This window comes from Agelaius tricolor, unplaced genomic scaffold (genome assembly GCF_023055355.1).
Source record: "Agelaius tricolor isolate 1412-34295 unplaced genomic scaffold, bAgeTri1.0.p SCAF_7, whole genome shotgun sequence".
Lineage (NCBI taxonomy): Eukaryota > Metazoa > Chordata > Aves > Passeriformes > Icteridae > Agelaius > Agelaius tricolor.
In genome coordinates this window covers 15939171-15963646 of record NW_027269267.1, presented here as the reverse complement: position 1 = coordinate 15963646, position 24476 = coordinate 15939171, and the positions used below count along the sequence as shown (strand labels likewise).

General features: G+C 38.9%; 1 protein-coding gene across 7 annotated transcripts in view; it reads right to left on the bottom strand.

Annotated features, from left to right (window-relative positions):
- Positions 1–24476, bottom strand: part of SH3KBP1 (SH3 domain containing kinase binding protein 1) — a 212791-nt gene that overhangs the window by 133088 nt on the left and 55227 nt on the right. For 5 of the 7 annotated variants that reach the window (XR_011679706.1, XM_071430424.1, XM_071430425.1 and 2 more), the window contains one exon: positions 1869–1992. Coding sequence is in view for 6 of the 7 variants with exons in the window: in XM_071430424.1 (XP_071286525.1) it covers positions 1869–1992 (124 nt within the window). In the remaining variant the exon portion in view is untranslated. The remainder of the gene's footprint in view (positions 1–1868; positions 1993–24476) is intronic. The other 2 variants (XM_071430430.1, XM_071430429.1) reach the window with 1 other exon arrangement.

Sequence of the window (24476 nt, the reverse complement as noted above, 5' to 3'; positions counted from 1 at the left end):
CCCTTTTCAATATGGCAACACTTTCCACAAGGAGACTGGCCACACAGATCTTAAAAAACTCTTTTTGAACCCAGCAGCAATTGGGTTTCTCAACTCTCCACACTTAAACAAGGCTACTGTGGCACCATGCTCAAACTGATCCCAGGAAAAACAGGGGAAAGCTCTCTTGCCTTGTGCCCCGTGCATCCTTGGCTGTGGTGCCAGATCATGGCCTCCTGCACCTGCTTTTTCTGCAGCAGCAGAAATGGCTGTGGAGAAGCAGCCAACATGAACAGTGCACCAACCCTGACACGATGTACAGGTGGCCACAAGAAGTGCAATCCCCACCAGCCAAGTCCAATGAAACAACATCCTCATATGAAATCTGCTACTTCCAAACCTAACCCCTGCCTCAGCTAACAAATCCTCATGTCAGACTTTGCTTTTCTCATCTCAGTAAATATGAGGTTTTGTATTCTTCAGCTAGGGACAGAAAAATCTTTCTCTCCTGAATCCTTTAAAGCTTCTAGCCAGAGGGAAGAAAAAGGAGGAGAAAGTGCTCTAAGATCCATATTTGGAGTGATATCCCCTTGTGACTGAAACAAATCTCTGTTTCTGCCACAGCTATTAGCCTTCTCCAAATAGCAGCAGAAGCAATATGGAACAAACTTGGTCCCTAGATAATTTCCCAACTATTCATATGGTTCTGTATAGCAGCCATGAAAAATAATAATTCTTAGTAATTTAATTCTGCTGTTGCTTGAAAAACTTATGACCCAAAGCAGAAATTTTGGACGTGTCTCTAGATTCAAGACAACATTGCAAGCTCAAAAGACAAAGGTTTCTGAGATTTATTTCCAATCTTTTCTTTCAGAGGATATCAATCCTTGCACAAGAGGTAGAGATTAGTCTGCTTCACATTTTAAAGGAAGTAATACATTTTGCAAAAAATAATTAATTCTTCTTCACTTGCAGCTGTAAACCTTAAGTATGAGACCTCTACTGAAACTGCAGCTCAAATAAAATGCTAGCTGATAATACATAACAGGAAATGTCCATAACAGTCCTAAAAATACAGAAGGCACACTAAAATGGACATTACATTACAGCAATGACTAATGACAGCAGATATTCTGTATAAGACAGCAAGCAAGGAACTGTCAAGTGAATCCCCCAGAAAAAATTACAGCACATCTCTTGCACAGACCCAATTGTCCTCCTACAAACAAACAGGAGCATAAACATAACCTGAAGAAACATCCAGGTTTTATATTTCCAAATTTTTGTTTTGTTCTGATAGTTCTGAAAGCAGGGCAGGGAGCTAGGGAATGACACAGAGGATTTGGGGCTTTCATTTTAGCTACCCAAGACCCTACATAGGAATCTGCATTGGGAGTCAAGCCAGACATGAAGAGCACACATTCCAGTCTCAAATGAAAGACAGTGAAAGACACTTCCCAAGAAACTAATACATTAAGTTGTATGTTTTCCACTTCTTTTTTCCTTTTTTAGAGCTCTCTGTCCCAGATAAAGCATGAATATGTGAATGTAGACTGACATCCCTGTGCAAAACCCTCCATACATGCAAGCTGCCACTTCCTTACTTTAATAAGCTTTAGCAATCTCCTCATACAACTTTCTTTAATTAAATTTATGGAGGAGGGATTTCCTTAAAAAGAAAGGGATGTCTGTGCAAATTAAAGTGGAAATATTAGACATGCATCCATATATGCCAGTCCAAGAGGACAAAGATTTTTTTTCTATTATTATTCCTGCCATGCCTTTTCAGTTAAATAGACTCTAGCTTTATTTCTAGAAACGAGGAAGGTTTACATTTTGTTCTTTGGAGGGCCTGAATTTAATCTGCATTTAATGTCCATATACTATACCTTTTTTGTTGGTTCTAATAATTGTCTCAGACAACAGTAAAGGGCTTCCATTGGAAACTTCATTTATAGGCTTCTCTGGTGGTTTGTTGGCAGTATTTTCTTTCTTCATGTCTTTCTTTATTTCCTGCAGAAGACAGGTAGAGAGGGAAAAGAAAAAAAAGAACGAGTTTAAAAAAAAGGTATTACAGAATATTATAAACCTCAAGCTCCCAAGATTTCTTAAAAGTTCTATGTACATACCTCTGCCTGCTCTAATGTTACCTCAAAGACCCTTACAAAGTTGAAATGCCACAAAAAGAAAGCAATTTTCAGTAACCTTTTCCAATGGGCACTATTGTGGGTTTTTTTTCAAATAACTCCTTATCTATGCATGAAAATTGTAGGATGGCTTTAAAAATCTCTTAATAAAGATCACCAAAGCTGAAAAGTGTGAGAAGGGGAAAAAATAAATGTCTCAGTTTATCAAGCAGTGAGCTGTACATTTGATACACAGGGCAGAACCAGCACAGTGCTCCTGATGTAAAGGCAGCTATGTCTGCTTCCCCTCCAATGAGAAGACCACAGAAACAACCACCATAGCAGGAAAAAAACTATTAACTAGGAAAATATGACAAATGTTACCATAATTGGCAGAAGCATATAGCAAGACTGCTGTCAGAGCTGTTGCTAACACTGACACATTTTGCTGCTCACTACCTTTTAAGGGGATTTACAATATATATCAAAAATTTATATGGTGGAGTTTCATGAAAGTAAATCCACAGAAAACAGCTTCACAGTTACTGCTAGAGATGCACAGATCCTCTCTATCAGCTTCTTAGGCAGACTTTAAAAGCCTAACTGTGTTGCTGTCCATACCCACTGTGACAAAGCACCCAAAATATCATCACCTTCCATGTATCTTATCTGGAAATGCCACTGCAGAAAACAAACAGCATTACCTCCACTTTCTAGACAGATAACTGACACACTACAGAGGCTGAACCATTTGCTTATAACCAATTCCCAAAATATAAGGGAAAAAAAGAGTTTTGGCTCCAAGCTTTGTCCTACAGAGACACTCAGGCTGAGAGAGAACTCAGAAGGTCCCTCCTCCAACTCAGTTCAAAGCAGGGTCACCTTGAGTGGAGGTGACCAGGCTATTAAGGGCTATTTGAGCAGCTGGGTTTTGAAAACCTCAAAGGACAGAGGCTGCAGAAGCCCACTGCTTGACTGACTTACAGTGACAAAGATTTTCCTTATATCTTGCCTAGAACTTTCTTCTCAAGTCCCATCTGCTCTCTCCTGTCCTGCCCACCGGGCATCACTGTGAAGGGTGTGTCACTATCTCCTGGATAACAATTTCTATGTAGCAGAAGTTCCCCCAAAACCCTGTTTTCAGGCTGAACAAGCCCACACCTCCCTTAGCATCTCCTTAGGGAGCAGCTTCCAGAGGCACAGAACTTGCTTCAACTCATCAATATCTTCCCTTTACGCAAAATTCTCATCCCATCCACAAAATGGGATGCTGTACTCTGGATATGGACTTAGGAGTGCCAGGTAAAGGAGGATGTCCACTTCCCTCAATCTGCAGGCTATTAATGCAGCCCAGGATGCTGTTCACTCTGTTGGTGCCAGGGTACAAGACTGGCACGTGTTTATGTTGCTGCCCACCAGGACCCACAGGTCCTTTTCAGCAGAGTTGCTCCCAAATTTATCAGGTCCCACTCTGCAGAGCTGCCAACATTCCTCCTTCCCAGGGCAAGAATTGGTTTTTGTCTTGCTGGATTCCATAATGTTCCTGTCTGGGGCCCTCTGAAGAGCAGCCCTGCCTTTAAGCATGTCAGCTGCTCCCCCAGTTTGATATCATTTGCAAATTTGATGAGATCTACATTAAACAGGCATCAGAGACAGGTGATGGCTTTGGATGAGCTCTTTCCATTACAAAAACCATTACCTCTCCACCTCTCACATTCACCGCCCTCTTCTACAAACCAGTGCAGGATCAACTTCCATCACCCCAGCACTGTACATACACAGGAAATACTGCAGATCTTATTTAGATTTTCAGCATATCAGATATGAGCACTAAAGCATAGAAAGCACATTTCTATTTGAAGTTTCTGAAGTTGTCATCTGTGAACAGCATCGAGCAAAGCAAGAATTTTTAAGTTATTCTCTGTAAGATGCACTTTAAACCTGAATCTCATAATTTTTTTTACCTTTTATTTCCCCAAAGCAATTATTATTTCAAAGCTGACTTATAAGATATACAACATTAATACAGTCTTCTACATCTGCCCAAAGTATTTTCTGTGTATCAGTACATTAGCAGAGATAAAACTTTTATAAATTACTGCCTATGGCAGGTAGAATAAATTCTTTATCTACTGCCATCACACTGGTAAAATAGTATCTAAGAGACAACTCCTCAGAGTAACCATAATAACTGAAATAACAAATGTGAATATGTGGATGAGAGGTGTGTGATACCTGTGTGATAGATGCTGCTGTTGTTAGAAGAAATATTGTTCATAGTTCTGGTAAAAAGTGAACCATGTGAGAATTTAGGAACACTTTATGCATTTAGAAGAATATATCACTTTCTAAAAGAAGTGGACTAGACTTAACACGTACATTATTCCACAAGCTTCTTTTTCACAGCTTTAAAAATGAAAATGTAAATAAATTACTTCACCCAGAGCTTTACATCTATTTTGCAGCTAGGTGACAAACTCTATTAAAAATTATCTGCCGTTTGAACAGAATTTGTGAGTCAAACAGCATTCTCATGTGAACAAGACCACAAGATAACATCCTACGGAAGACCCCATCTTGCCAGAACTTACTTCCTGTGTGCCATTACTGTGTTATTTTTCATTCTTTATGTCAGAATGTAATTAAATCCTCAACTCACAAATTCTGAAACAGTAGTACTATATTTTTAACTGTAAAAATCCTTTTGCAGCTTCAAAACTGACAGAGAAAATTGTCTGCTATAACAGAAAACAATGCTGTACCCTTTAGTCTCCAGCTGAAAGACATGGGTGCCTTTGCTGCTGCTGACAGATTTTTGAGAAAGCCTTGTTTGGCTCCTGAAAAAAGCAAAGGAATACAAGACAACTCCCAAACACTGGCATTTGTTTGTAGGGTGGGGAGTCTTGCACTTCCTTCTCATCCACTATTTGTGGAAAGAAGAAAGGCACACATGCTGAGTGTCCACTAAGCCAAAATTCATACAGAAGGTTTGGCACCTTGAAGTCATCAAAATTGTCCAAGGACTTCTTTTTTGTGTGCCTTTCTAACATTTGTTTGAGCTACTTTTCATTACTGTTGCCTTTGATGCTCATGAGAAGGGCCATAATCTTTCATAGCTACTGCCCAGAGTAACATGACATGATCAGCCCCAGCAACCTGAAATTACACACTCTGGAGGGAGTTGAAAGGAAAAGAGGAGAATTGTCTAAATAATGAAACAGAAATCAAGTAAAGATCAATCCAGCCCTACTAAGCTAAAATCTTATCAGAAACACATTCATACTTAGCAATACCCTATGGGAAGCCCATATCTAAGTGGCTTAGGATGCATTCTGCAGTAAGAAATGCCAGCTTTAGGACCTTTGCACATCTTTCCAATTCCTGGTCTTAGTCTACAGAATAAGACTAAAAACCTATAAACAAAACCTAACAAATGCCCCAGCCTCCAGCAGCCTCACGCCTGTAGCCTGCAGCAAACACTCATGCCAATATTCCAGCCTCTCTCCTCTCTCTAGTATGTGTTCTCCTGCCTCCTTGCTCTCTTCTCTTCTGTAGTGTTCAACTTGGGGGAATTCAGGATTTTAGAACTTTTCTTCAGCTATGGCTCAAACACAGCCAGGCACACTTATCCTCAGGCCAAAGGGACCCTTGCTGCTATTAAATTCAGAAATATTGACATAACCTTTTACATCTATCCCCACTCTAATCTGCTGTAAAAAAATAGATTATTACTCTAAAATATATAATGCCTTACTCAAAATTGCATTTATTCTTGAAAAAATGAAGTGAAAACAAACACAAACAACTCTGGTGAAATAAATATACCAATTGACTTTATTTTTATTTTAATCTCACTTTATTTTACTGCAAAAAATTATACTGAATATGCCTACCTGGCATATTTGGTAAATGAACTACAATGGCCCTAAAAGCTTGGTGCTTTATCAGTAATAGTTATAGAAATCTCTCTATGTAACCCAGTCCTTCCAGATCTGCAAGGAGTTGAAGCCTACCACATGAGGAAAGAGTAGGCAAATGAGCTTGCAAACCCATGCATATCAGAGGTGGCTTGTGAGAGCTTTCCCCAGTGTATGACAAAATCTAATTCCAGTTCTGATTTGAAGTTGAAGTTTGCAGATATTATTTTTTTAAAGGAGAAATTCCATGTACACAAATAAGTAGAAAACAAACTTCCAGTTAGGATAGAAGTCCTCAATCTGCCATGAGTGGGTCAAGAACAGCTGAATTTAAATGCTGAAGGAGGATGAACAGAAACTAATAGTCCAGTTTCAAGTTCAGGAACTGCTGTGTCTTGAAAAAGAAGCTTGTGTAATAAAGGAGAGGAGAAACTAGACAGGTAAGATATTGGACTGCACTATACTGGGAAAATATCAAGAAATACTGGGAAAAGATCAACCCAAAAATACTGGGAAAAGATCAACCTGCTGCCTGTCCAGCAAGGACTTCAGTGCACCTCCTGACCAAGACTTTTGCACTGGTTTCTGGTTTTTATTTTGACTAGAGCAGATATATTCACACCCTGATCAGATACAACCAGATACAATCTGCCCTTGGGTGGAGCGGGGTGGGTGGACTGGTACAGCCGGACATCTGCGCCACGCTGGGTCTCCTCCAAGGGACACGGTGTGAGAACCTTCACCAGCAACCCCTGTGCTGACAATATCTGGAACAGGCTTGGCAAACTTGAGAGCCCCTCCCAGAATAAAGTTCACAAGACAGATGTCAATGGAAACCCCACAAAGAGCCTCAGGAGAAGGAGCTCAAAGGGATCCTGAGTGCAGTGCTTGGCTCTTTACCTCTCAGTTCCTGTGAGATGTTTCTGCAGAATGAGCAGCTGTCTCACTCACACAACCCATTTGCAAAGAAGTAGGCTTTCACAGTGCTAACAGCTTCAAAAATATCTCTAAGCCTAATCTTTGGGACTCTTTGGTTCTTGGTTTTGGAGCACTGCCCAGTATAAATTTCATGGATCTAAATGATGCACTTCTTTCCTAGCCCACACAGAGATAACTGCAGGTTCAGGTTAACAGCAGATCATTTTCAACAGGCTATGCCTCAGGAACCCAACCCTTAAGTAAGTAACCTTGCATTTCAACCACTAAATCTAAAAGATGCTCTCTTGATGTCAGAAATTTTAAGACAACTCCCACCTCCCATCTACGTGGGTTTCAGTGTGATTCCAATATGATAAGCAGTTCTTACTGGGAAGAAGCATCCTCAGTCTGAGAAATACTGAAAAAAAGTAATTGTGAACTTTAAAAATAAACTAGACTTCATTCCATGAAATATTATGATTTCAAAGATGTTATGAGGGCATAAAGGCCCTTAAAATTTGTACTTCCTTTTAATACATTGAAAAATTCTATTTTTTTGTAACTAGGATTCAACCATATTGCATAGATATCAATAGCCAAATCACTGTGAAAAGATTCTTTTCTTCTAGCAAACTTTGAAATATATTTTCTCCAAAGAAACACAAAACCCTAAACAATACCTGAGCTGTTTTTATGTGGATCTTCTCTAATCCTATCCTACATCAGTATAAGTCACAGGAAATTTGAAAGATGTTATCCCTAAGCTCATCAGCTTTACAACGTGACAAAACTTCAAATAACAACAAATTACATAGTGTGATGAAAGTCCACCACATAGGAAAATACAGTATATTCAAGTATACCTGTACCCTATTAAATGGCTATTCCAACATATAAAATGTATAAATTAAACACAATTAAAATTTATAAATTAAGCACCTTATCTTTTATAAGTAAAAAACTGTTACTCATTGGAATGACACATGCTTTGTCATTATGAAGAGAGGCAAAAAGAACAGTTAACAGCTCTCAAAGTGAAAACATAGTTTTTCTACTGCTGTTTGCAAGACCTAGCTTTTTTTCTCAGAATTGAATCATTTATTACATTTCAAGGAACAAGTTTCCTCCATTTATGTGCCTTTACATGATGAAGTTTCCGCCCCTCTATCAAAAAGCTTCCTTGAAGTTAGAGCAAATGCTTGAATTAGGTCAGCCATAAAAGTTACAGTTAGGAAAGTACAAGAACTTCTGCCATTTTCACTACACCAAAGTTTCAAGTTTTTTACTATAACAGTTCTGACCTTTACAGGAAACTCAGCTGAAAACATTTGAGGAAATTGCTGCAACGTTTTCCATGACTCTAAATGCAACAAAATGATTTTTTTGTACTGCTGCAGGTACAAAATCCTAAAGCCAACTCTTAAGTCCTCAAAACTGTTGGGAGCCATGAAAAATTATGAGAAGAATAACTATCAGACTATAAGGTGATTTATCTGTGCCTTCCATATGAAGGGAACAACAGTTCTAGCATCCTGGGAGCAAGAGGTTTAATAAAAATCAAAGCTTTTGAAAACAAGACACGTGCATAATGAAAGAGTTGAAAGCTGAGAAAGAATGAGTCTTTCACAATTCTAAAATCTCTATCATGTGCCCTGCTTGAAGCCAAATATGGGAGCAGAAATAAGAGCCTGGAATCATACACAGCAAAGAGGAAACAATGCAATATGTTTGAATTATCAAAAGATGACAAAGGAAATGTCAGGAGAACTTTGAGCCCTCTGAGACACAGAATGCTTTTCCTTCAATCCCTTTTCTCAAAAACCATACTTTACATTCCAAGAGACAAATGCCACCTTGATTTCCTGCAGACAGTGTCTGTAACTTCAAACAATATATGAGTTCAATCATTCAACTATTAAATGCCTCAAAATAGAACTCTGCTGCACAGTAGATCAATTTAATATTTAGTCCTCCTAAATAATTTCCTGTGACATTTTCACTAAAACTAGTTAAGAGTTATTGAACAATTACAAATGTCCTTAGTTAGAAATGTGACTCTGATTTTCAAGAATCTTGTAGTTCTAATATAAATAAACAACGTATTCTGAAGCAAGACTGGAACAAACGTTCCCAGCAACTGAACTACAATCAAGATTAAAATTATTTTCAACCAGAAAGATGTTGCCTGCACTAAAATCCAGTATACTTTCATAGCATGAGCTTTACATTCTGTTAAAAATAAAATGACAACATTTCAGGGAGAAATAAGAAACCATCTAGCTTTTATTTTCCAGGCTTCTGCATGACTAGCTTTTAGTTTCTCCTTTCTAGGGCAATGCCAGGTCCAAGACACAGAGGGAGGACATGGGACCGTCAAGCACCGTGATCAAGCCTGAGACCTCCCCATCAGCTGGTTGTGACAGGAGACACTCAGCAGTGGATCTGTCACCAAGCAGAGGGGCAAGGATGGTTTGGAGATTGTGCTTTGCAGCAGGGACCCTCAGTTTCTAACAGAGGCACAGATCCCAAAGTGCCTCTGCACACATCCTCTGAGCTCATGACAAAAGCTGTGCTCTTGTTTCACTGCTGCAGGATTCCACATCCTCTCTCCCTTTTTCACTATCAGCTTATCCCAAGTTTATAGGAAACATGTTCCCAGCTGTCAGGCATGTGACAGAGAAAAAAAAAAACCCCACAAAAACCCCCACGAGTTACAGTTCAGGAGCCTCCTGGTTTGTGCCAGTACTGCCTAGTTCTGTAACCACAGCCTCCTAAAGCTCTCTTTCATTTCTGTATCTGGCCTTTAAAATCAGGTCTATTTCTGTGGCTCACATGACTGCTATCTGATTTACAGCTCGACAGAGAAAAGTGCTATTTGTTCACCAAGTTTTACATACTGAACAGCATATCTACTCTAGCAGAACAGGTACCTTAAGGATGAGGACTCTGACCTGCTTTACCCTCCTTTGTGTTTCTTGTTGTGTTACATAAAACAGATGCACTGATTTGCTCCCTCCCAGCACAGATAAAGCCTTGAGCACAGCCAGAAGTGCTGCTTTCATGGCTGCTCAGGTAAGCCCATAGTGCCACCCTTGCTCCTCAGACTGAAAGGCCTTATGAGCACTGCAAAGCTTCCTGTCAGGACTCTGCTCCCTGCCCACTGTTCACATAGAACCAGCCTGCACTATCATAAATTCATTACACTGCCATAGGTAAAGGCTTCTACGGCCCATCTGTCATGCACATTGTTCTTTGAACATTTAAATACTCATTTTGGTACTAATTTTATTTATAAACTTTACTTATAATAAAGGTCATCCCTCAGACGTTTGAGATAATGGTGGGAAAATAGAAAATACCAATGTAAAAAAATTAATAGGTCAGATTTAATGCAAACAACTGGCAACGAACAAATTTACTACGAAGTGGCAAACCAGCAGTTATTATGAAAAGAAAATTAACTCCTACATCCAGTGTATTCTACATTAACCATGAAAGCACTGTGCACTGAAGGCACAGATCAGCCTGTTCCTGCTTAAACTGCTGGTACTTCTCTGTGATATCTGTGTCTGAACTCTCCTGTTTATCCCAGCCAGAGATGCCCAAGCTACAAAGCCCTCCATGACACAGGAGGTCACACTGTGCCACTCCTAAATCCTCTGTTCCTCTTCTACACCTCAGTGACCAGTACTCTACAGCAAACTCAAACTCCTCTTTTAAAGTATCTCCACATTTTTCCTTTTTTGATACAGATTTGTTATGTTATTTGTTACATCTTTTTTACATCCTTCTGATAAGTGAAGATCTTCTGGACTGGATTTACACTCTTACATATGTAGAAAGCCTTGTACTTCTAGAGAGATTAGTGCCTGCTTTATAATAAAATTAAGAAAACTCTCAAATTTGTTGAGTCTTGTGCAATCTTTGAGCTCTGCTTGTCTATGAACATAAGTGTGTGTTTCTGCATTCAGTCAGCTCCAGAAAATCTTGTTAAATCCCTTAGCCTCACACTTTGTACTTCAGTTCAAAAGGAGACAGCTCATATTCACCTGTACCAATTAGTTTACTGTGGGGGTTTTTTAATTACTAGAAAAGAAAAGATTAAAGAAACATGATTAAAGAAGCATGGAGGGGGTGGAGGGGGAAGGGAGATGGAGACTACGAGAAACAGCAAGGAATACAACAGTAAGAAATGTAGGGAGCACATTTTAAAACAAAGAGTCACAAAACACCACCTGTCTCAGAGAAAGCCAGGAAGAAAAAAGAGTACACCCTCTGCACATTGTGGTTTGGGTTCTGGACACATGCTTGGCTACATCAGTGATCAGCTTCACTACCACCAGAAGAAGCAATTCATTACATCTTAATGCTCTTAACAGACCAAGACTGAAAATTATAATTAGAGCAATAAAAAAAGGGAAATAGGAAAACCATGGTGTGCTGGGTGCTGGATGCCACTCCAAGCCACTCAATTCATCCTGACCTATTTTTTTCACATGACAGCACCTCTCTCTGAGGCCTCCCAACGTAGGTGTGAGCAAAGCATAACTGATGAGCAGACACAGCAGATGGCAGGAAGCACGAAGAAGCAGAAGTGATTGGCACAGGCCGGCTGCATGAGCACTTAGCATTTTGTACACACTGTGACAAGACACCTCTAAGGAAGGCTTTGAAAACCAGCAAGTACATTTGTTGATCTTTGTGTGCAGGTTACCCAAAGTAGGTGAGAAATACAAAAGCAGAAGTTTGTTTAAAATTTATTAAAAGAGTGAGGAAAACCAAACCTGTCACCTTGTCACCAGAACAGAGGGACACACCATCCATGTATGAGACACTTGAGAGATGATGACCCAAAGACTTTAAGATTTAGAGTGGGCAAGTTGCAGAGTTGAGACAGACTTTGAATTTCAGGAACTTCCCAGAGAATCACAGTGTACAACTGCAGCAGGTCTTTCAACCTGCAGACGAACTGGAAGCAACTTCCTGATTTCATACTGCTGTGGAGTTGTCTGCCCATGAACCCCTGCAGCACACACTCCTTCCCAGTTTTCATCTGGGGCTGGGAATTTGTTTTGTTTTACCTATTTAGCAGGGACTGCCATGGGGAAGATGCTCCACAACCAGACTCTCTAACTGGCATTTTCTTCCCCCAGCTCTATACCCCTCATGACAATGGATGTTATCAGCTGGAACTCCTGCCTTTCACCTGTGTCTGCCAATAGCACAGTACATCTGTGTGCATTGCAGCTGCCCAGTGCTCTCAGCACACACACACACACCTCTGCAGGTGCTCAGAAACACACATGTGCCCTCCCTGCATTCTTGGATTCTGCAGGAAGGTACACTGGGGAGGCACTAAAGGTGCTTCCCAGCCATCCACTCCCCAGAGCTTAAATTCAGCTCCAGCAGAATTAAATTACTCAAGCAGTTTCAAACAAACATAAATTTCTTCTCACAAAGGTCCATTTTCACCCAGCTATTAGAAGCATTGTTAACTTTGCTTGAAAGTGCAATGTCATTTCTCATTTCTTTGAGTAGAGAGTGGGATATGCCAGAATTTAGCTTGCTAAGAGCTTCTCCCCATAGACACCTGGCCTTACTAAAAAATGTAACAAACTACAGTTTTAGACATTCAAAAATGGATATTTCATGTAGTAGAAATATTTCTGCTGTCTGTATAAAAAACCCTTGTGCATATTACCATAGATATATATATATAAATATGAAACTTTTGTATTTATGTTCCTTCTCACAACCATACCAATTTGAAAAGATGACCAATGCAGAAAAAAGCAACAACATACAGTCTTAGGGAAAAAAAGTGCTGGGAGACATTATCACAAATTGTAACATGTTAGATAAACAGCTAAGCTATCTCTGTGACACAGACAGGTTTAGAGAGAGACAAAGTAACATAAATCCTTTATGCAAAATCCTATCACAAACCAGATGATCCTTAACAGCAGGATTTTCTAATGAGAACATTAACTGACTCACCCAGTATCTTGTATTCTCTGTTTAAAATCATATGGAAGGTTTTTTTAAGAAAGGATTTATCTTTTCTAAATTATGTTGTACAGTGAAGAAAAAAAAAAAACAACTAAAAATAAACCACACAAACTGAAAGGAAGTCACTGTAGTACACAAAAACATGCAAAATACATAAAATACAGCTGCACATAACTTCAAAATTTTCATTTCAACCCCACTTTAAAAACCCTTGGTGATGGTCCAAACAGCCATTTTTCTATCCAATTAGCAAGTAATGAAGAATTGTACAAATTTCTACAGACGTCTTCAAACACATAATTCTGCATTATAAAATGAAGAACTGTGCCACAAGAAGGTAAGGGCAAATTACAGACACTCCTATTGTTTTTGATAGACCTCTCATCAAATACTCTTTTGAACTAACACAACTGCTCAGCCCTCTGCAGCATTCAGTTATTAAGGTTATGCAGAGAATTCCACTGAACCCTGGGGAGGGCAAGTGTCAGAGAGTTCCACTGCATGTAAAATTAAAACTGAGATTCTTGAAGATGCATCACTGTTTTAAAAGACAAGTTGAGACTTTTTGCAAGACAAAAATAAAGGATCATGCAAATATTTAGAGGGAAAGATAATTACAGTGTTACAGGACTTTTAGGGCTTTGTTTGTTTGTGTAACCAGTTGTATGAAAGCTTGCAGGAATTAATGAAATAAGATCCTGGATTAGATCAGGGTTAATGAGATCAGGAGTAGATGCATCATTATTCAAATCACACACCATGTGAATAGTGTGTGCTGCCAGACTTGTAAATCAGAGATTAGAATTTAACACTCTTCCTTCTGCAGTCTGACAGTTTAGGACTAGAGGTCTCTTTATAAATATTGCTGGCATCCACCTGCCACTGTTCACAAGACAATATATTATGATTCCAGTTATTCCTGGAGCTAAGCACCAGCAATTTCAAGAGGTAGCCAATGGCAGAAGCAGTTCCTCAGCACTTCTGACAGTCGTGTTCCTCAAGGCTTACAACCCTTGTAGGTGTTAAGCAAAATTTGTTGTTTGGTTATTTTCCATCTTAATCTGACCTATCTTCTTACAAACATTACAGCAGGTACAGGTTAATTCATGTGAGTTTGGAAGGGGCCATATATCTTATGGGTTCCTTTTTGTCTAGTACAGCCTTCTCAGCTCCAGCATGTTGCTGATTTGCTCAAACCCAGAAGTAATTTCTTGGTAGAGGGGAAAAAAAGGTATGAAACCAAAAAGATTGAGAACAACAAATTTAATAATCCCTATTAAAAGATGTCCTGGAACCATGGAAATCCCTTAATAAAATGTAGGTCACATGTTTCTTTGGAAGTATTAGACTTAATTCTAGAGATTTGATATTTAGAAAAGATAGCCCTATTCATAAAGTCTTAATAGCTGGGAAAATTGACCCAAACCTTAAACAATGGGTCTCAAAAAGTCCCTAGAAATGCAGCAGCTGTCCTCTACACTTGAGACTGCTTTCTCTTGGTAGAATTAAGATCTCTGGACAAAGCTTTCCATGGTAGAATTTTCTAGGCTCTTCATATGTTCTGTCTGCTCTTTTACAGCTGTGAAAAAGGAAGAAGCAGGGAAAAGGGGATATATTGGTCAATCTATTCTAGCAAAACAACCTTCTGTATCTTGGTATTATCCAAGGGAAAAGAGGTATGAAGAATGCAAATAGAAGAAATAACCATGCTCAACACTTATCCAGAACAGCAAAGAGCGTTGCTCAAGACTAAAAAATGTGTGATGGGTGCTAAAACTGCCTGAGAGAGCTTGATATACCATTGGTATTTGCAGGAGAGGTGTAGCCTAGCATCACAGATGGGAGAAGATTTGGTGACCACAATCCTCACCTCAAATTACTCAATCCCATAATTACTCAATGTTTGCAAAAGAGATTGGCATGCTACCTTTGAAGTAATGCATCATACTGAAACTACCTTTGGAGTTTCTCAACCTAGTGTTTATTCAGCCAGCATGAAACTTTGGACAAACCTCCATGGCTATCAGAGACACACAGACTCATTGGCTTGTATTACAAAAAAACCCTAAACAGTATAGGACATATTATGGTCAAGTCCACATAAGAAAAAATTATGTGTATCTGCTTAGCACACTCAGCAGGTTTCCTGTTCACAGATGAGTTGCATGAGAAAGTATAATCTTTGTTTGGATAAGTCTCCTTCCAAGCAGAGACATCTATTTTATGGTTTCTCCCAATGTACCATGTGGTACCAGAATGCTTGAGGCTCACTGTTATTGTAAATAAGATAGAGGTAAAATAAAAGTACTGATTATGCAGTTCTGCTGAGGGGAAATGAAAGTTTAAAGATGACAGTTAAAGAAAGCAAACAGACAGCAGGTGCATAGGAGTCATCAAAGATGATGAAATGGTGGTCTGACCATATATAAAGGTATATTGGAACTGCAGGACTGAGTCCTCTGAACTTGTCTGCCTTGCTCAGCATCACTGAATGATGATGCAGATGATGCAGATGATGCAGATTGATTCAGCAAGCAGGAACAAGATTTCACCAGCTACAAACACCCAGGGAAATTGCCTTTAAATATTTTTCAATTTAAAAACTTAATACTTACTTTTCATTTTTACCTTTAAATAAGAATCAAGAGGGAAAAATTGCATATGCCATACATAGAAGAAAGACCTATTTTTTTGATCTAAGCATTAGCAATTCTTTTTACTCACCAATTTATCAAGAAAAGATAAATTCATTTTGAACATTTGAAACATTCCTGGTCTGAGTGTTGAAGGCTGAGGGAAGACACTGAGTGTTATTCCTCTGTGTTGAAGAGGAACTCACCTACATTTCAAGTAGACTTTACTGCAACTTTAATTATTAAACTGCCATGGCTCCAATTATATATATCCAGATCTATGCCTTGAAATTCTAAATATTGCCTTACACAGTTCTCAGGATGACAGGAAAAATGACAATATATGACTTAGCTTTTGTTCCCCAAGAGCAGCCTACCTTGGAAGTAGCTGCCTGCTCCAGAAGATAAATGTGAATGCACAATAAAAATCTTAGAAAATTAAGCCAATCATAGGATAATTAATACAAATACAAATATCTCTTGAAAAGAATGGGGAGAAATCTCACTTAGCAGAAGGGAGTACCCTTCAATTTTTGGCAAATATTGAATTTAGGAAGTTGCAGGCAAAGCAGAGTAATTTGCCAGGCAGTTCACAAGAGTACTCTCTAGCCAGCCTTCCCTAAGCTGTATTTCTTACTAGGAAGGCAAAAAATAACACTCCTTCTTCTAGATACTCCAATATCTTCTAGAAATTACAGGACATTCAAGATGCATTTAGATTTAACTGCCTTTACTGCAAAATGCTTTAAGTTCAGCTGTAGGTATTTTACCTTTACAATATTAATTTTGACAGCACAGAACATAAGCCCCTTGCTTCCTTTGTTTTCATTGGGAGCCATCCTTGGCACGTTTACTTCAGGTCAAGGAGTACATTCACACTCAGGTAGTTCTACTGATTCTAACAGGTCTCATCAAGAAATCAAGTTTTTAGGCCCACTCCCCAAGAAAAACAAGACCCCATATCTGTCAGCACTTCTCACACTGTGCATACACTGCTCCTCCCCTCTGTGATCCACTCCATGGGGGAATATTGAAAAAACAAAAGTTATCTAGGAACACCCACACAGCAGTGGTTTAAAGAAACACCCAAAGCATAGGTGTGTTCTACTTTGTAAACAGTTTAGGTTTAATCCCAAATCATCTAACAGACTCCTTCAGGAAAGTCATTAACCACTCTAGACAAGGGCTGTGGTGGACATGTCCCAGAACTCATGGGAGTGGTGGCCTGGGAACAGATGCCTCTGAAAAGGAAACAGAGCTGAACACACATCATACTACACTGAAAAGTATAAAAGACAAAGATACCACTTTTAATCCCAATATAAAACTGGGAAGAAACAAGGCCCATTGAGGGCGTTCTCCTAGAGGGAGACAAATACAGAGCAAGCAAGCAGCAAACATTCACCGTATGTTGATCCAAGGATCTGGGAAGCAGCTTGAAACCCACAATGGAAACCCCACACAGGGCTGGGGAGGTGCAGCACAGCTCCAAACTGGTTTGGATGTGTCTGCTCTGCTGCACACAACACACAAGAGCTCAGGGGCAGAGGGGTCCTCACTACTACAGGCAGGGGGAAATGCAGGCACGAAAGGTGAGCAGTGTCTGCATCAGGGCACCTGCTAGTGAGGAGAGCAGGTAGCTGGAGCAAATACCCATTTAGGGAAATGAATTTCATACATTCCTATAAGAGTGTCTCCATTCAGCCCCCATTCATTTAAAGAGAATGGGCCAATTGATCACTTTTCATACATCTTCTGTCCCTCTGTCAGGTAAGTGCTGCACAGTCAGTGACTACTGCATTGAATTTTTGAGTATTTACAGGTATTTTCAGACCTAGGTATTTTCAAGACATATTTCATTATCTACCATCAATACTAACACAAAATTTAAGTTGGCACAGACTAGAAGGCACGAGGAAAGAGCTTGTTTGCTTTGGACTGAATTTTTTCTGAAGTACTGTACAGGGTGTGAGCAATGACAAGAGTCACATGAGCCCACTGAGCAGCTGAAGTGCTGGGGAAAGAACCTCCACCTATAAAGGTGGAGTAACTAGTCTGGTCAAACATATTTGATAATCACTAGTTAATCTGCTAAGGCCAGGTATTTTAGCAGCTACAAGAAGCTCCTAAACCAACAACTTAAATGTTCTGAATCCCGAAGAATCATGTTTATCTTTCTTACTTAATATGTCTTTTTTTAAAAAATCACTTGCTTCCTCATCTAAATAGGCTTTATCTCACATTCACTGTTGCCAAGCCCACACAAATAAACATTCAATAACTGGGAAAAGTCATTTAAAAAGGCAAAAAGGAAGCTTGAGTATAATAAGTACCATGCTAGCCAAGTACTGGTGAATTCCGTACTTCCTGTATTTTAAATATTTATTAAATATACACATAGATCAAAATAAATGGTCTGGTCTCCATTTATTTACACAGCTACACAAATCTTTAAACAGAACCAACCACACCTTAACATTAACACCATTGACAGTTTAATAGGAAGTAATTTATTTGTCATTTAGAAAACAAAGGTTGGAGACACAGGTAATCAAAACAAGTATTTCAGCTTCCTTTCTCCCTCTTTATCCCACAATACAATATTTTGTTCTCACAGGTTCTCCTTTACCTCATAACACTGCCTTCAGTATGACAGTCTCACAGATCACAGACAAAAAATAAAGCAGTTTGGTTTTCAGTAACATGAAATTCTCTCTCATACTTCCATTTTTTTTATTAAAATCTATTCACAAGACACATACATGCAGTTCTAAGGGAAATCCTATGTATTTTCTTATTTGTCTTCATTTATCTATTAAGTTCTTCTTACTCAGAGCTCAACTTTCAAAAGTAATTTTCTATACAAAGATGCTTCTAAGGTCAGAAAATGAGACTCTTTCATTTGGTTGCTCAGGTTTCCTGGTCATGTCAAAATATTTACCCAAATTTCTGAAGTGCACAAGGAAGACTGGAAAAGCATACTATTCCCTTTTCACAAAGTCACAACTCAGACCTTGTCTTTGGATATTTATTTTCATTCACTCAAAATCTGGGGCAGTTAGCCACAAACTACATTTTTCAACTAAGTATTGTAAAAACATTGCTAACCCTGAATTCAGTAAGAATCTTTGGCCAAATACTCTTACCAGCTGTTCAAAATTTATAGTATTCTTAAAACAAGGGGACAAAAATCTATTAATAAGAATTATCATTTCTACTTACATTCTTAATTCACACACACACATACACAATGAGGTCAACAGAAAAAAACCCAGAGAAAATTAGAATCAATCTCCTCAGCTTATTTCTAAAAATGCTTAATTTTTAAAGTACACTCTGGAGGACACAGCTAAATTGTACTTCCACTGTCTTCTCACATCATGTTTTTGAACTTCTTTCCTCATTTTAACAATATGAGATGTCCAAAAGAAAAGATTCCCTGAAGACTATTTTGAACCAAAATATTTTCCCCACTCTGCTGTTCTACAGTGAATAGTGTTTTAGGACATTATTTTGTGTAAATGAATACCAAAACTGTTCAGTGATTTAACAATAACAAAAACCTAAATTGCCATAGTATGTGTAAAATACTTTTGATAATGTAGAAGGCAAGAGTGTAGTCAATTGACACTCATTTATACTCTTTTAATTTTGTAAGCTTTATTTCATAAATCTAATATTATCCAGTTAAGTGGACACTTAATGCAATTATTTAAAAAAGAACACTCTGATTGTTTTGATTCTATTCCCCAGTCACTGCTTGAATAGGTGTCTGCTGGATACATTAGAAAATTATCATCATCACCAGTAGAAATTCTGCCCAAATGGATTGCAAGAGAAAGCTAGCAAATCTAGCTGATTCATGACACTTGTGGAAGGTGTCCAGATTTTTTCACATCTTCTTGAAAAAGCTATCCCATTTAAGTGGTACTAAACATGGAAGTGTTTATCTGGATTTTAACATGTTTAACTCAATTACATGCTTGTGTGATCCAGTCTGAAGCAGAAGTAGCAGCACTGACACCATGAGCATCACCTGTAACTCTGCTCAGGCAGTGACAACAGCCTGAGCTGAAGGAGTTGAGAAGCCTTGATCGGTAGGGCAGAGAGCAAGGATTCAACAGGGTTTAACAGTACAAGAAAAACTGCTTGTGGCTCTCATCCTGTCACTTCACACCTGAAAAACCAGCCTTATATATTTGTAAGGACTTTCATAGCAGAAATGTGTATTAGACATAACTTTTTGTTTCTCAGAAGAAGAAAACTCAGAGTTGCACTATTCAGATGTCAGAGGAAACAAAAATACAAAACCCAAGAGCACCTGTATCTGACCACAGCCAGATGTCTCTTTGCCTGTTGCAGTGATATCACCACTGTAATAATCTGAACTCATTATCTTCATTAGCTTTTATGCTGCATGTGTATCCTGCTTAAACACTGAATCTCAGGAGGGCAAGCACAAAAACCACCATAAGATACTGTACCACTACAGACTGTCAAAAAAATAAGCCTCAAAAACTGATATACAGGTTTGAAGATGCACATTTTATTCACCATATAACTGTATCAAGCTGATGATCATTTCTAAAGCAGGTTTTTTTTTATTATAAGCAGCTGGAAATTAAAACTGAAAGATATTAGAACCAGCCCCAAAGCTTGAAATACAATCAAATTTTATTTTCTGTCTATCCCATTTGCTTGGGGACAGAGGAAAAGCCAACTGTGCAACTCTTAGTGCTAGATACCCTAAAGGGAGTGAAATCAGCTCTGCTAACTGAACAGCCATCAAAGCCTGCAAGATTTTAGTTAACATGCAAAAAAAGGCCAAGAAATCCTCAAAATGGGGATGGGATAACACAGGAATAAAGATAAATGAGGGGGAAAAGGAAACTTAGCAACATGTAGTGCAGGTAAAGAGCCCTTCAGCATCAATGTATTCTTGCCTTCCCACACAGCACTCTGCCTCCCACCCTCAGAAACTGGAGAGGCTTCTCAGAAAGAACATAAAACCAACCCTGTTTGTTTTCAAAAGGAAGCACATATGCTGAATTAGAACCAAGACCTACTGAAAATGTCTGAGACTGGGAGAAATACTCTAAACACCACAACATTTGCACAAAGTAGTATTCATCTTTTATCCAATGAAGCCCAGTCCGTTTTTTTCCCTGGTGTGTTGAGCTACTGTTGTAAATTCACAGCTAGAGTAACTATGCAAGAAAGCTTCCAGAGAGGCTGGGGATTGGGACAGGCTGCAAAAAAGCCTCTCTGAATTTCCTGAGACTACAGCAGAGTCCTGTAAACACCCTTTATTATAACAGCTCCTTTACAGCCTGGAAGTATGCATTAAAATAATAGGAGGCTGAGCTGTTGAAAGGGGGAAAAAATACAAATTCTACAATTACAGATGTCTACAATAATATAGTAACAGTTCCTGTTAACAAGTTTCACCTTATTTTATGTGGTAATTGAGAAGAAATAGAGTTTGTCACCAAAACTCAGTATTTCTATAACAAACAAGACTTAAGAGAGGAGAGGAAATGGGGAAGTCAAGAAATGAAAAATGAACTGGACACTTTGAACTGGGCATTAATAATCCAGCAGGTAGGGCATCAGCTCCAGTCAAAGATTTGGCTGTGGAAAGCAAAATTCTCTCCCTTGAAATCAAGTCAGTCCATGGATTAAGCTGCTAAATACAAAACATGCCCTAACAGAGCCAGAAGTCTGGCAAACCAGGCACTGGGTCTGGAACAGCAGGAACACATAAATCAGCAGGCACTGGTAGTCTAAAACCCAGTCTACTGTTTACAAAAATCAAAGGGGAAGGGAGGGATTTGCAAATTGCTTTTTCCCTAACATAGATAGGTAAATTTAAAACAAAACAAAACAAAACAACAACAACAACAAAAAAACCCCCACAAATATATAAGAGACAAATTGCATAGTAAGGACAAACTATAAACTGTTCCACATCTACATCTGCCTAGTCACTTTCCTGAGATCCCTGCTCATCAAAGACAGCACTGACAGCACTGCAGGACAGCAGCAAGGTAAAGTTAGCACCTAAATTTTCCTGTAAAAAATGGTTATTATCTGCAACTTTGTACATATGGATTAGGAGTGGTAAATACATGAAAGCTTAACTCCATTACAGCACAGTACTGCAATGAGCAGAAGTGGCATATTCACAACATTTCACTCCTAGGGTTACACACAGAATGTTCTCACTATGATGTCTGGATAATTTCTGTAAGATATTACTTGAGAAAACAAAGGTACAGGGAGTTAAGTACAGTGAACTGCATAGGTTACTTCCTAGCAGACCAAGTACCAAGTCACCTATTCAGTAAGTTTTTACCTTTTTTTACTTTTATGTGTGCAATTCTTCTCTCACCATATATATTGCATACCTAGCCACAACTGGTTACCTGCCTTGGAAATTATGTTACCCTGTCCTTCTCCTGCACTGTATGGAGTGTAACCATTGCTATAGTTTTGGTTTGACCTACAGTTTTTCAAGGTAAAAAACTAAATGCAACTCAGCCACCTCCTCTGTCACATTTAAATTATAAGTGACAGCTTAGTTGGAAGACCTAAATTAAGAAAGAAAACAGGCAATTTGAATAAGGCAGAGGAGGTTGGACTTTCTTTTCTCAAAAATTCACAGTGATTTTTCCTGAGTGAAAGAGATCAAGTTAGGAGTCACCAACATTAGATAACAAGCCAATTTTCATACAAATAAATGGAAGAAATTACATTTATCCACTCAAAAAATGCAATTACAGGCTATAATCAAGAGCAAGATGGGCACTGGAAGTAGATACTCAAAGTATTTCAATATTCAAAGCATCAAGCCCAGAGCTGGCAGGTTATATGCAGCACCAAAACAGAAAACAAAAATGGTTTAATGGCAATTTTATGCTCCCATTTTGAGAAGTAACAAGAAACACAACACTGAAGGATTAATTCAGAAGAGCCTGTCCTTCTCAGCTGTCGATTACTGCTGGGTAAAGGGCATGGACAGGGCACACCAGGACTACAGCAGCTCCTTCATTTCAAGGTGTGACCTCTGTCTCCATGCAGGGAGGATGCAATTCCACCAACATGCACTGACTCCAGGCAAGCAGCCTGTGCTTCCTTTGCTTACCTGCAGAAGACCAAGCCTTGCAGCCCTATTACATCACCTTCCTAATGCAACCCTTATGCAAAAAGGCAGTGATTATCTGAGTATTTTCAGTTCTTTTGCCACAGTCCTTTAAAAACTGGAAAAACACTCTGCTTTGCAAAGTGAGCTTGAAAGAAGTGAGAACCAAAATCACCAAAAATGCTATATGGAAGAGATACAATACCTTCTGTTACACATAGAAAGGAACTTCAACTGGCACAAGAAAGGAAAACAAACATGTATTTTTAATCAAAAGTTTTGAATTTAGATTTAAATAGCTGATACCTTTTCCAGCTGCTCAAGCAACACAACAGATGACATGCAAGCCATAAACCAGGACTTACATTTTTAAGCTTTCTTTCAAAATCTGCAGACTAATTTCTTATTCCATCATGCCAAAGCTCTTAAAGCATACATGTAGAAGTCAATGGGAGAGCCCTGCCCTTCTCTCTTCCACAATTGGAATGTTCCCCTATGCCCAAACAGAGCCATGTGTCTGAAGCAGCAATCTCTTGTACTTTATTGGCTGTAGCATGAGGAAGCAATACTCCAAAAGCTCTTCTGCTGGTCTTCAAGGTAAGACCCAACTACTCATGCAAGTTTGCATGAGTAGGCTAGGCCTTGTCCACTCAGGAGTTTTTGGAGGGTTTTTTAAAAGTCTTTATTACTAGGTATGGAGGTTTAGATTCCACATAGCAAAAAAATTCGAAATCCACTAGGAAATGCACTCTAAGCTTTCCTACTGCACTAGGAGTGGAGCTGCAGAGACAATCAAACTGCTAACACAGATCCAGGAACCCAATCCTACAGCTTAAAAATGTGCTGAATTGGTGAAAGGCTGCCAGACAGCTGGGATCACTGGGAGCTGCCAGGGTCACTAGCTGGGATTTAACTCTGCAGGCTCTAAACACCACTGTGTAAAGAACCAGCTACAGAGTTAATTAGTTACAGAGAAAGGGAAAACTTGTGTGGCAGAAGAGGAATGTCATATGGACAGTCATCTGCAGCTTAACCATATAGACTTTCCAGGACCCTTTAAAACAAGCACAGAGGATATCAAAGTTATGGCCCATCCTTTCAATTCTTAAGATCTATTTCAGGATATTATCTCCAGTTTTTCCATCCCCAGACCTCCAATTACTCTACTTCAAATAATTTCTGAGGCACAACAAGGGACATCTCACTGCCTTTTCTTCACACTCCTGTCAGCACATCTGACAAATGCTTTAATAAAATAAAAAAGCAGGGGAGAGGGGGAGCTAGAACTAAAAATGAGTGAAGGTGGAGTTAAAGTGAAGTAAGATTATCCTATTTTCAAGAAAGGCTCATGTAAAAATAACACAAGAAGAAATATCAAATATTTTAAAAGGTCAACCAACAGAAAATGGATTTCATCACTTATGTTCTTCACTATTAACTCATCACAGCTTTGACAAATCCTGCTCAGCTACATCACTTCTGAGACCTTTGCAGTTAACATTAGGCTGCCTCAGGATGGCCTCCTCCTCCTCCTTCTCCTCCTCCTTTGAAATTATTTTCAGAAATACCATAGAGTATGCCTAATAGGTGAATCACAGATTCTTTCTACATGCTCTCAAAGACAGGGAAATTAATTTCCTTCAGAGTAATCAATCTCTGTTAAGAAAACAGACAACTCCAAATGTAATTTTCACATTTTAGGTTAAAATTATGAAAATAGATTTCTTAAGACTGGGTAAGATATCCATAAGTA